Below are 14,651 nucleotides of genomic sequence, written 5' to 3'. Positions count from 1 at the left end.
TGAGTAGTGATTTTCCAAATCTGATAACCTTAAATAAATTACCATTAGCTTTGAAACAACACCAGTCATGTTAAGAACATTAGGTAAAGCTTTTAAAGTAATCAAATATTAAAAATACCATCTCTAAAATGAAAATGTAGCAAAATAGATAAAGATTTAACTCATTTTTGCCTTTTTTGCACCTCATTTTCTTCTATAATCGAAGGACAGTGAAAGTTCACAAGAACTCATGGCATGTTAGGCGTACTTTGATCTATTTAAGACTACTAAGTGGTGTTTTTGATTCTTTGTACTGTCGTTTGTCATCTGTGATTCTGCTCACCCGTCCTTCCTTCCTTCCATCCCATCTGTCTGTGCAGTTTTCCTTGTTAAATATTAAATTTACTAAACTATCATAAAAAGCTTTGTGCCTATTCAGAAGATTAATGGTACAACTTCTCATTCTGTAATAAAATGGTCAGCAAATTTTCAAGTAATGTTCATAAAAATTGCTAAAATTATGAAATGACAAATCCTTTGGATCCTGTTTCAGTAACATCTATTATTCAGATATTACTGTTCAATAAATATCTGAAAATGCTATTGGATATCATTAAATATGTGGCAAAATCTGCATTTTAGTACAATGAACTTGTTTGTAAAAGCCCCTTATGTCTTTAACATTACTTATGCTATTTTTAAGATTTTAACATTTTTTGATAATTGGGAAAAAAAACAGAAATTCTGCACATTAGGAACTATTTACTCTTCTCCATTTTTCCTCTGTGTTAAAACTTACCTTAATTTTAGATTTCATTTATATTTATATGCTATGATACATAGTTAGATTATATTCTTAGTGGCAGAAAATAACTTAGGGTTAATTTTAACTGGTGATTTTGTTATTCAGAATAAAATCCCCTGGGCTAATCTTTTCCTTTTTGAATGGCTAATGCTAAGGTAGAAATGCTTCCATTTGTTTAACATATGTCTTTTTTTATATCAGAACCTTTATTAATATGCCTATTGATTTTTATTTATCTGGTAAGTATGTAACTACTCAGAAGTGAGTCTCTGAGTTAAACAAACATGTGAAAATTCCCCAGATTTTGAAAACTTCTATTTAAAGCATTGCTCAGATTTTCAGGAGAAAATTAATGCTTTCTTTTATTAATCAAGCCAACTTTTCCATATTATGGAAACTCTGAGAGATGTCTGGGGGAAAAGATAATGACTTATAAGTTCCTTTGCATGAAATATTCATTTTATGGTTTAGGAGATATGAAAAAAAAACAGCTTGTAAATCCAAATAATTTGCTAATCTTCCTAAATTCTAAAAGGGGATATAAAATCTCAACCCCAGATGAGCATGTATATATTGAAAATGGCAAGTTTTATTTCAAATAGATTCTAGGTTATATAGCCTGGCTTCAAAGTTTCCTTCTTTGTATTTCCCTGACTCTTAAACTATAGCTATAAGTGAAAAAGTTAGGCCTACTTGCAGCCTAGTTTTGTGGATTTAGTTCTTTTCATTCTATACCAAAAGAACTTGCCCCAGCAGCCCTGTTGATCAGAGCTAGAATTTCTGCTTCTGTTGACTCAGTTGTGTTATCGAACCTCATCTTGCCTGATCGTGACTGCACATTGTTATATAGCATGAACTAAAAGTAAATAATTGGATCACTGAAAATTGTTATGTTGTAGTCTGTTTTTGGGAAGATGTGGATATTCATATATTCTTGAACATATAGACACGTGTATTTGGAAGATACATGCATATGTATATTAATGTGTTTGTTGTATCATTTAGGGAAATGGTGGCTGGTGTACATCCAGTTGTTTTTAATCAGGTGCACCTGTACCCTCAGGGTTTATAAATACAGGATAATCGACATTGAGGTAGCTCTCTTGGTCCATAGCCACTGCTATCTTGGTAGCAGCTGTGTGTGCTTTGGGAGGGAAGCAGAGTGTTGTCAAATAACACAGGAGAAAACACTGATGCATTTCCTAGAAGCAGCTAACTATAGAAGAATAGGAAATCCATGCTCAGCCAAGAGCATCTCTAGAATGAGCTGACTTCATTTTCCATCCCTTCCTTTTCTCACTGGAATTCCAATTTCTTAGCAAATATTGCATGTTTCAGAAATTCATATCTGTTTAAGTATGTTACTTGGCAAATCAAGTTGTATTTCTGTCTTCATAGATTTAGGTCAAGAGAATTGCACCTAGACTTTTATGTGCAATAGAAAAAACATTCAGTTTAGATGATATTGTTTTATATTTTTCCATTTGATACAGAAATAAGAAATGGAAACTTGAAAGCCATTCTTGGGCTGTTTTTTAGTTTGTCTCGTTACAAACAGCAGCAACATCATCAACAGCAGTACTACCAGTCCCTGGTGGAACTTCAGCAGCGAGTTGCTCCCTCCTCTGCTCAGTCGGAAACCAGTCAGGCCAAAACTCAGCAAGATATGCAGTCCAGGTAAGAAAAGGAAGCAGGGACTTGCTTGATTAAAATGTAACTTGTTCTTAACTAATTATCCCTTGTGAGTTTGAAAATCCACACTTGTTTTATCAGGGTGATGTGATTATCTGACTAATGTACTACAGTTAAACCCACTTTCTTTTGCTTGGACCAGATGCATCTGTCATCTTCTGAGTGAAATATCTGTCTGTCTCTTGAATATTATTTTTTCTATTATAGTGTATGAAATGTGTTTGGTGTAAGTTGGCACGACTCCTTCTTTCTATAAATTACGTTAGTATTTGGAATGTCTAATGGAATCCTATTCTCCTGTATGTGTTGTTTATTGGTACTTGTTAATTGGTAAAATTGGTATAAAAATTCTAGTTTTGCTTGCCATAGTATTAGTGTATGAAAAAATACTGTATTTTTTATATGAGATTGTATGTGTATGTATTTGTAAGTGGCTATGAGTACTCTAAATATTTGGTTTGAGCCTTTTGGTACATGTAGTCACACCCTGGGATAAAAAAACTCCCAAATTATGGCAATTTCCTTCCCTCTTCAATTATTGTTGTTATCTAGCTTGGGATACTGTGAGTCAGTGTTCAACCTAAGAAGAAGGACCAGTAAGAAATGTGTAATAAGGGAGTTATAGTGAATAATTAGTTTCATTATTCACAGTTTAGAATCAGAGGGGTAACCTGGCTACATACAGCGAATGTTTCTTCTTTCAAGAAAAAGGTTGAGGCAAGAAATGTAGAAATGGTCTGCATCATATTTTAAAATATAACCACATACAGAACAAATGTAAGTAATGTTTCCATACTGGAATCCCAGTGTGAAACCTAACAACACTCATTTTATCTTGAGCTTGTTTTTGGTAATTAACATTGACTCAGAGAATAAAATTCCCAAGTTCATTAATCAACCACTTCCACCTATTCAGAACTTAAAGTTGTTCCACTCTTGAGAAACCATCTTCAACCTCACAGTCAACTCTCATAGAAGCCTTCATTTTCACTTCACATTAAGCAATGTTTACTTCTGTATATAGCCATTTAAATTCAATGCACTTTGGCAGATTCTGTTTTCATTTATCAGTGGATCCTAAAATGCCAAAAATAATCATGGTTTTACCAAAAATAAGCCATGTTGTATGAAGTCAGTGTGGTGATGCAGGATGCTTTTCTTTATTCAGTAATGTACATAGTCTTCAGTTCTTTAAGCTCCTTGCAGATTTTTGTGAGAGGAAAGAAAATAATACAGGAATCAAAGTCATGGCAAAAGTGTCTACAATGAAAGTTTATTTGATTTGCTTAATAATGAAAAAGAAACAGAAAATGTTTAAATGTTGTTGAGAATATGCATGTATCATTGATATAAAGAAATTTTGATTTTGAAAGTTCTCAGAAATAATGTTTCCTAGATTTAGCTTAAGCAATTCAAAGTACAGTAAGTAAAAATACTAGCTGAAGAAAATAAGTGATTCTGCACAAAGCAAATTGACTCTGGAATTGTAACAAATATCCTTTGTTAGTGCCTTACCTGTCTCAGTTTTGGCATCTTCCTTGTGGAATATCTTGCCTATAATTTGTCAGTAGTGATGACTGTTTGAAGATATGTGTATTTGCCCAGACATCTCGTTGAGTCCACAGAGATGTTTTGGACCTAGACTGTTTTTCTACAGTTTATGCAAAGCAATAGAAAATAGCCATGATTTTTATGCCAACTGGGTAAGATTGTGTTATTGTTTTCAATGCAAAGTTATGACAAGTATTCTCTTCCGTGGCATCTTTAAAACTAAAGTAACTTTTCCTTAGCTTTTCTTCTGGTAAACTGAATCTGGTTAATTTTGAATTGATAATTTAATAAATATTTACAGAGTACTTGCTTTACTTAAATGTAGTATTTTTGACCTCAAGGAAGAGGAATTTAAAGTCTTAGTTTACAAAGAATGTGTTATGTGTTTTGAAGAATGTTACATTTTATTATCTTTCAGGCGTTATTTTTAGGACATCAATATTTTTGTTGATGTAGATTTGGTATATTGAACTTGATCTGATATGTCTTTCCAAAAAAAAATAATACATAAATCTTTAAAGAATAAACTTTACTTATTTATTTACAAAGCTACAAAGAAAGAATGGAGAGAAGAAGAGCCAAGAGAGAGATAAGCAAAAGGACAGACAGACACACACACACACAGATCTTCTCTGCTCTGCCTTGTGCCCTGATGGCTGTAATACCTAGCCTGGGCCTGGCCAAATCCAGCATCTGGGGTCCAAAAGCTCCTTCCATGTCTTCCACTTGGGTGACAGGGGCCCAAGTACATGGACCTTTTCCTGCTGCTTTGTGCAGGACCTTAGCAAGAAGCTGGATCTAACATGGAGCAGCACAGACACGAGTTGGAATACCAGTGCTGCAGGCTACAGATCTACCTACTGTACAATGCTAGCTCCAGTTTCCTTTTCTTTTTCTTTCTCTTTTTTTTTTTTGTGTGTGTTGTTGGTTTGTTTTGTTTGTTTTTTTGAAATGGCTCCAATCTCATGATATTATTAGCAGGGTATCTATACAATAATGTACATGCAGATACTTGTTACTTTCCTGTTGAAAAGCCAAAAAGTGGTCTAACCAATCCAGGTTTACTTCCCACCTTAGGAATTGTGCTTCATTGTCTAATTTTGAGCTAATACAGCATGCTGTGACTTCTTTATGTTGTATTAATTACAGACTGTTAAAAAAGCACTCAGGCCTAAAGTAATTTGACACAAAAGTGTTATTAAAATATCCAGATTACCCATCATTTTTATTGGATAATATTAATAAAGAATTTCTCCTATCTTGTCAGAATAATTAAATGTTACAAGAGGAAAAATACTGTGGTTCTGAATTGAAGTTAAAATGACCTTGTTTCTAAGTCGTTTTAATAACTGGTGTTTAAGGAAAGCCTTTTTTGATATTCATTGATCAGTTTTACAATTAGAATTGAAATTTTTGCTTCCATCAACTTATCTACTTTAATATAATAGTAGGAGCAGAATAAATATGAAGCTTATTCTAAATTTCTTATATCCATGATGGGAAATATTTGATTATATTTGGAATTATGAAGACCTGTTTAATCATTTATTCAATCTTTAAGCTTTGAATATATTTAATAAAATGTATTAGGTTTTATCTTGTTGAGATCTTGGGTAAACCTAACCTGGGTAAGGCTTAAGCATCTCATTGCATTAATTACAAAGTGGCCCATTTACATTTGTTTAATATAAAAATAAGATCATTTCTTTCTATTTTTCTTGTTTCATTTTTATTTGAAAAAGATATATTAAAGACCAGACAGGTGGGGAAATGTGAGAAATACTTACATATAAGGTGGCAAAATTTAGTTTAAGTGTTGGAGTCATAGTTATTTTTTGTAATTATTGCTTTGAAAATGGAGAAAATCCTTTCTCTTACACTTGAAAGCCAGGCAAACTTGAGTCCTTTAATTTTCAGATTCAGAAAGCTCATCTCCACCAGTAAATGTATCTGTCATTTAGGATATTTCTTCATCATACTTTTTCTCATTTGCAGTAATCGGTTAGAATCTCAGTTTACATAAGAGGTAGGAAGAAGTTTAATTTCCCTGAAATTGTATAGCATACATAGCATGTGAAATCAGCTAATAACACCCACTGACACACCTGAGAATAACTGGCAAAATGTTGGAGAGAAAAATAATGATAAAATGGAAACTATTTCTTCTATACTGATTAGCATTGAGATGTTAGGATAACATATATGTTTACAAATAACATGTAGTTATTTGTAGTTTTTCTTAAAAGACATGCCTTTAGCCTGATTTTTTTCCCAGGATATTGAGTGACCTTTCATTCTTTCATTATATAGTAGGTTACTTTTCCCAACTTGCAAAAAGTGTCCATGAAATCACAAGGACAGATATTTCAGTTGTATGTTTTGTAGTTATAAAGATAAAACTGAGTGTGGAAGGGAAAGTCAGGGATTGCATGGATGATATGGAAATGAAAGGCAATGGTTTTGATAAACGTTTCTGAATCTAAAAAGGAGTTCTCTTGGGGCCTGGGGAGACTTGATCTCTGGGGATGATCCTTCGCTCTTCTGTTTTTCATTTTGTAGGAGCAAGTGAAGAATGTGTCCTCTTTCAGTTTAGATGACCTTGTTCCTGGAGGACTCACAAGTAAAACTGCCATATCCTTGGGAACTATTCTCGGAGATACTGTTGTCTTTGCAAGGCCCTCCCCAAGGTTCCATGACCCCACCACACACATTGCTCTTGGATCCCTCTTCCCGTTGAGGACAGTTGCCTTCCAGGGTTTCTTTTCCAGGAAATATCATTTCCTTCTGGGGGATTCACTCAAAACTGGGACGTTTTACAGCATCAGCCTGGGGTTATAAATCTTAAAAAGTATATAAGGAAGTTTAATTTAAGATGACAGGAAGGCTTTGGTAATTTAAGACCTCATGAACCTGGCTTCAATTAGTTCCTTGACTCAGTTCTGTGTTGTGGCCTCTAGTGTGCTCTTTTTAAAGTCAGTGAATCAATTAAACTTTAAACGAAACAAAAAGGAAGAAGGACATTTATGAATCGTTATGAGAAAGCAGGAACTTTTTTGTTGTTTGGGGGAAATAATTGAAGAGAATGAAATTATCCTTAAACTGGCAGAATTTGGAAACCAAAAAGCTGGTATAGCATTGAAAGAGTGTGTGCAAACATATGTATGTACACACTCTGATTATGTCCTATGTTTTTAGTCTACTGTCTAAAAAGCTTACCAACCACTGGTACTTCTTATGAATGTATGAATATATATACATGATTCTGTTTATGTAGGTCTAGGGGAAACAAGGATTTTAATCCTGGCTGCCAATTCCCAGTGGAGTACTGCTAAAATACAAGTTTTCTTACTTCTGATATAGAAATGATGGTTATATCATTGTAATGATATTAGGGAGCAAACATGAAATGATTTATGTATAAATCTATAATTAAACACATCAACAAAATGTAACAGATACCAAAATCAGGTATTTTCAGTATAATGTATCACCATATATATTAAACATATTGATTCTAGTAGAATAATAAATGAAAGCTGGGATTCATCCTTTTCACAAATAGTGTAATCATGGTTGCCTAGTCCAAATTTTATTAAATATAAAGTAATAATCTGAACTAGTAATATTTGTGTGATCAAAATCCATAGCCAAGTAATGTAAAATTTTCCATGTCTAGTCTAATTATGCAAAAGTAAACTCCTTTAATTATTTTGGCTTTTTCTGTTCTCATAGGAATAAATAAAACTTTCACCAATAGTTTTTATTAAACTTTTTGATCAGTGTCTTTTGTACAGCCTTATCTAACTAGTGCCTTTTTAATTGACACAATGAATATTTCTTAAGCAGTATGTCCTGAACCATCTGCAGGGGAAAAAAAAATAGTCTGCTTTTGCTTTGCAAAATCTAGGAAGCTTATTCATGAATTGAAGTGGACAAAAACTTTCTTGAGGCTCTCATTCTGACCATGGAAGATAACGAAAGCATAATGGAAAATAAAATACATGCAAATTTTTGCCAGTTGATGACATAGAAAAATGAATGAGAAAAGGGGAAAGCAAGTGTAAAGGTGTCTTGCACTTTTAAAAAAATATTTACTGATTTTTAAATTTGAAAGTCAGAGTCACAGACAGAAGGAGAGAAAGAGAAAAAGTGATCCACTATTCACTGCTTCACTCCCAGATGATCACCATGGCCAGAGCTGAGCTGGTCTGAATTTTCTAGCCAAGATCTTTTTCTGGGTCTCCCATGTGAGTTCAAGGCCCAAGGGCTTGAACCGTCCTCTGCTACTTTCCCAGACCTGTTAGCAGGAAGCTGCGTTGGAAGTTAAATAGCCAGGATTTGAACTGGCACCAATATGGGATGCTGGCATGGCAAGCAGAGGCATAGCTTGCTGTGCCACAGTACTGGCGCCAAGGTGCATTGCATTAATAATAATAAAAATAATAATAATAATAATAATGTGTTTGAACAGTTGAAAGAGGGTGCTGTCATCTGCTGGATTAGTCATCAAATGCCCACAACAGCTAGCTTTGATTTAGCCAAGGCTGGAATCTGAGAACTAAGTCCAGGTTTCCTATGTGGGTGACAATTGCTCAGATAACTTGCAGCATCTTTGATACCTGCCGGAGTACACATTTGTAGGAATCTGGAATTTCAGATGAAGTTGGTATTTGGCCCTAGGCACTCTATCATAGGAATCATAGGATAGTGATATCCCTAGAAGCATCTTAAGTGGTATCCCTAAAGCTTGCCCCCAGAAGCCATGTATTTGCAAATTTAAGTATCATACCAAGGAAAGTCTTCACTTGTAGGAGAACTGTGTTATTATTTTGCTTTAGAGTGTTTCAGGCGGACAGAGAAATAACTGTTTAGGATTTGAATGAGGCGCCTCTTTTATTTATTTCAAGAACAGTTGGCCCAGATCTGAGGAATGGAGGTAGAATGAACATAGGGTATAATTCTGAGAAAGAAAAGTAAAATATTAGTGTGGGCTTAGTGCCACTGTAAAGACTTAGCTTTTTCCCCCTGGAGAGCTGAGAGGTTACTCTGTAATCTGGGGAGGGACAAAAATAGGGATGTAAGTGAGGGGTCAGTCTAGCTGCTGTGGTTGAGAGGAGAATGTGGCAAGAAAAAGAGTGACGTCACAGAGTCATGAAGAAAAGCCAGTGCATGCATATATTCTCATTGATGAACTGTATACTGAAGACTAGCACATCAGGAAGTAAAGATATGTCTCAGTAGGCATCACTACACCCTAATAACAGGAAGACTCACAATGGAATGGTTCAGTATGTCTTGACAAAATGATACTAGATTTTCTTTGTGTATACCGTAAATAGCAGGATGATAATCTTGTACTTAAATAGCAAAATGTTAAACTTGTAACTGTTACTAAAGGACTATACTATGGTAATAATATGGGGGTATGGTGGAAGGGAAAATTTGGAGAGAGAAAGGGGAGGATGAGGAAGAGGGAATCCCTATATCTGCAAAAATGTATCGTGGAAAGTGATAAAAACAAAGAAAAAGAAAACTTGTGCTACTGAAGTCAGAGTGAAGAGAAGAAGCTGAAGTACAAATGTTATTTAAAGATTGTATCAACAGAATAAGCAAACTTGCAGTGGAATTGGGAAACAGGAGACTAACATTGCTATTACTAGCTGCTGGTTGTTTCCATTTATTGAAATAGACTATATGAGGAGCAGGTTTGATTGGGGGAAGGTAAGATATTAACTTTTATGCACTTATTTATGCAATGAGAGAGAAGGCAAAAGAGAGAAACTTCCACCTGCTGGTTCACTTCACAAATGGCAACAAGGGGTCAGAGCTGTACCAGTCCAGAGTCAGCAGTCAGGAGCTTCATCTGGAACTCCCACATGGGTTCAGGTACCCAAGCACCCAAGCAATCTGCTGGTGCTTTCCTTAAGTGCATTAGCAAGGAACTGGAATTTCGATAGAGCAACTAATGCCCTTATAGGCTGCCAGCGCCACAGTGAGAGGCTTGGCTTGACACACCACAGTGCCATCCCCAGGATATTAATTGATGACTCAGTTTTGAAATGGCTGGGAGTTATATCTCATGGAAATTATTGAAGAGGCTGTTGATAAAAGCACATCAATGGGGCCATCAGATAAAGATTAGGTTGACGGAGTATGTAGTGTAGCAACATTACAATAAACTATGAGGATAGACATGGTAAAGGCAGTCTTTGTATGGATGAAGGGAAGCGTCAGGCACTGGGCCAGGAGCCACCAATGTTTAGAGAACAGAGAGACAGAAAGACTTGTTACGGAACACCAAAAGAAGTCAACATAAATAATAATGAATTTATATATAACCCCTGTTGTGTTCTTGTTAGCATTCAAAATAACTTATATACGTGTTTAGTCTCTAAGTCCTCATAACAAAAGTATGAAGCAGATACTAATACTACTTTTCAGATGAGGCAACTAAAAATGGGGATGCAAGGGGGAAAGGCCAATTAAATCTCAAAAATATTTTCATGGAGACTAATCTATAAATTGAATCCTAGTGATCTAACTACAGAATTTGTGCTTCTCACCATCATCTGCCAAACTTTAATTGCATTAAATGTGGTACATCAGGATTCCATACTGAGAGCGGGCATGGTTTTGTGCTGGAGACTTTGATGATGAGAGCTATTTTGATGGAGTAGCTGCTGTGACTTGTCCGGAATCTGTTCAATAGAAGACGGGAAAAAGAAACTATATATACACTCATCTGTCTATGTAGTTATGGGTAAATATTGTAATTAAATGCAATCTCATTTGTCAATTAAAATGAAATTTAAATATTGATATGTCTTTATAAGAGTACTACAAACATAATTTTATCCAGCTCTATTTCATTATTGTATATGTTGATTTTTAACACTATAGGAAGAAAGAACACTTTTATTTCTTTTCACGCAACTTAGAATATCTTTTGGCATCCTAGTTTATGAAACACTAATGTTAATATTTCTGCTTTGTTCTCCATGCATTAAGAGTTTCTAAGCCTGTTATCTGGATTTTTTTTAGATTGAATTATTTTCATTGGAAAGTCAAATTTACAGAGAAGCTCTTCCATCTGCTGGTTTACTTCCCAAGTGGCCGCAACAGCTGGAGCTGAGCCAATCAGAAGCCAGGAGCCAGGAGCTTCTTCCTGGTCTCCCATGCAGGTGCAGAGTCCCAAAGCCAAGTAACCAAGTATTCAAATAAAAAGCATTCTGAGCTATAATAATTGAATAATCTCAGAAAAAAATAGATGAGGGTAAAGAGGTTTGCTTGTTTTATTTGAACTGATTTCCCTAAAGTTTCATAAAATAAGGTTAGGCCTATATCCAAAGCCATCTATTATTTTATGCTTAAATTGAAACTAATATTAACTTTCACAATGGACTTGAGTAAGAAGGAAAAATAATATGTCCTGAGTATTCAGACTATTTTAACAGCTATTAAACAAACATTCCATTGGTTTTGAGTTTGGGGAATTCATTTATACAAATAACATGGAAAAACTATATTTAAAAATAGGATATAAATATTATAAACACCGATAAACATAACAATCCAGATAGGGTCTGGCACAGTGGCCTAGGGGTTAAAGTCATCGCCATGCGTGCACGCAGGATCCCATATGGGCACTGGTTCATGCCACAGTTGCTCCACTTTCCTTCCAGCTCCCTGCTTGAGCCCTGGGAAAGCAGTCAAGCATGGCCCAAAGCCTTGCCACCCACATGAGAGACCAGAAAGAAGCTCCTGGCTTGTATGCTTTGCTTATGAAATTATCTGGCCATTGGACAGTTAAAAATAGGGATTGAAATACGTGTGTTTAATTTTTCCCTTTCTTATAGACCTTTCATCTGTATAAAGTTTAGGTTATAACTTCACTTCTGACTCCTGAGGACAGGAACCTTCTTGCATGCGTGTACTGTGACAAGACTTCCCTTGCTTTCCACCAACATTACCATTTATTTCCTGTTCTCCAACATCTGTTGAAGTCTTATGTCCATTGATGTCACCAGGCCTCTTTCCTCATCTCTTTCTTTTTCCTGAAGTAGACATTTATTATCCTGTATAAACATCTTAGTAGAGTCATATTAGTGAAAAGGGGTTAATACAAGTATTTCAATGTCAGAAGTCAAAAACAGTATCATATTTGGTTCTGGTAACTTTTTCTCTTAACAGAATGAAAAGCAATTACACCAGAGTTTAAATTTCCAGGGATTAAAAGGAAAACATCATAACTATATTCTGTGTTTCCAAAGCAATAATGAGAGCATAAATTTATTTAATGTACTAGGCTGTTAATTTAAAAAACAGAAGACATGCTTTCTGGTATACATGTCTGGAAAGAAACAATACTGGGCAGAGTGTTTGGTGGCTTTATCTGCTTTTATAAAGATTTAGTTATTTTCACTTGAAAAGCAGATTTTCACAGAGAGAAGGAAGACAGAGATCTTCCATCCACTGGGTTACACCCCATGGCCACCATGGTTGGTGCTGAGGCAGTTCAAAGCAAGCATTCGGAGCTTCTTCCTGTATCTCTCACACAGGGGCCCAAGGACTTGTGCCATTCTCTGAAGGCTTCCCGGGTCACAAGCAGGGAGCTGTATCCGAAGTAGAGCAGCTTGGAACTTGAGCTGGTGGTTGCCCATATTGAATGTCTGTTGTGCCACTGTGCCAGCCCCTGTAACTATCAGATCTGAAATATATTATATATATGAAATATATATATATTATATATATGTATATATATAATCACAGAACTGTGACTCAAGATATCTAACTTGTCATTTATTCATTGAATACCTTTTACCACAAGACATTTTGATGTCCTCTTTTTACCTCTTATGATTACCTTTTGCTGAGCACCAAAAACTGGGATCTAGTTACATATATTTAGACTTTACTGTTTAGGAGGCTCCCTTTTCTCAGAGTCTTGATTATTTGGCTTGCAGTTTCAAGCATTATGAAGTGAGTATAGATGAATATTTTTTCTATTAACAGTACATCCAAAATCATGTAGAATGCACCTGTCTAAAAGGTCATAATCCTAATATGGACACTGCAATATTTCTGTAGTTAGATCAACATGGAAAATCAAATTATAAGCAAAACATGACTGGTGAATATGGAATTGTATTTAGGGGACTTAAATATTTCAGCTTCTGAACGTTTAATCATTCATCAAAGATGTGTCTTTGCTATGAAACACATTTATAACATTTCCCTCTTTGTATTGCTTGTGCTGTCGGTCCAGAGCATCCCTGCTGCTTTTGCCTACCTAAATGCCATTTCAGTCTCCTAAGATGTAAGCATCTGTCTAGCCTTCTGTCTATTTATCTGTCACACTTGCCTTCCTGCTAGCTATGAAGCACGCATCAGCCCAAAACTCAATGCAAAAGAAACCTTTGCAGTCACTTAATACTGTGACAGTGGTTGTGATGATGATTTCCTATGCATTTCAGTAAATTGAGAATGGACTGTTATAAGGACTCTATATTTTTTCATATACCCCATATTTTAAAGACATTGATTTGTTTAACAGTTTTAAATGTGATAACAAAATGCTGTGTTCACAAACATATGTACTGGAAAAAATTTGCTATCTTATTTTGTGCAGGCTGCAAAGCTTTCTCAGTTTTCGGCAGTCATAAATAATTTCATCGTTAACTACGTGGGGTAATTTTTGCCCATGTTAATTTGAATTTTTAGTGTAACAGGAGTAATTTTCCTACAAGTATTCAAGATTTAAGTTTCTAAAGGTAGCTGCATTAAAATGGAATTTTGAAATGGAGCTCTGAATTTACTGAGATGTAACTTAACTCCATGCTGGAAATTGTAAGTGGAAAACAATCCATGGGAAAAAATAGTGTCTTTACTTCTATGTGTAAGTAAAAGCTTACCGGAAAATCTAATTTATGGTAAGACTGTGTGAGAAATAAGAGCCTGCGTTCCTGAGTTTTCCCTTCTCTTAAAGTTGGACATTCCTAGAAGGACAAGACCCACTTTGATGTTGTCATTTCTCAGTGAGGCATCTCCCTCTTCAGTTAACGCCCTGAGGACTCACAAAAGCAGGCCATGTAGGTGGTCTTATTAACTGTCTGCAGAAATTATGATAAGGCAGAGGTTATTAAACATTTTGATACCAAGTTTCACTAATGAGATAAGTTATCATTGTAACCTATGTCAAAGGCAATTGGGATGGTACTTCAGTCATCCAGCTACTAAAAAGAAACATGTGTACAGAAAAGCTGTTTCTGACTCATTTATGCTTTGCGCAGTAACTGTTCCAGTGAAGTCTTAGCAACATTTAAAGATAGGCACAAAGTATTATATCACATACCCTGAACTATATATAGTTGTAAGACTTGTTACATTGTTTTGAATTCCCATTGTAATGAAATACAAAAGATGTATTTGCAGGAGTGGCTAAATACTTAGAACTGTTAACCTTTCACGTATGTTGTAGCTATTCAGAGAAATGCTACAGAAGGGGAACTCTTTATAGTGAATGGAGGTTTTAGGTTCAGAAATCATTAAATCTTAATTGCAATACGTGGCTACATTTTAATTATGAGCAATTGTAGCATGTATAGTATAAATCTATTTGTTGAAA

General features: G+C 35.1%; 1 protein-coding gene across 3 annotated transcripts in view; it reads left to right on the top strand.

Annotated features, from left to right (window-relative positions):
* Positions 1-14,651, top strand: part of NAV3 (neuron navigator 3) — a 317,473-nt gene that overhangs the window by 110,594 nt on the left and 192,228 nt on the right. For all 3 annotated transcript variants that reach the window (XM_040981262.1, XM_040981256.1, XM_040981269.1), the window contains exon 5: positions 2,278-2,461. In XM_040981262.1, the coding sequence (XP_040837196.1) occupies positions 2,278-2,461 (184 nt within the window). The remainder of the gene's footprint in view (positions 1-2,277; positions 2,462-14,651) is intronic.

The sequence above is a fragment of the Ochotona curzoniae genome, unplaced genomic scaffold (genome assembly GCF_017591425.1).
Source record: "Ochotona curzoniae isolate NIBS_2020 unplaced genomic scaffold, NIBS_Ocur_1.0 contig_1014, whole genome shotgun sequence".
Classification (NCBI taxonomy): domain Eukaryota; kingdom Metazoa; phylum Chordata; class Mammalia; order Lagomorpha; family Ochotonidae; genus Ochotona; species Ochotona curzoniae.
This window is presented reverse-complemented; position numbering and strand designations above follow the sequence as displayed.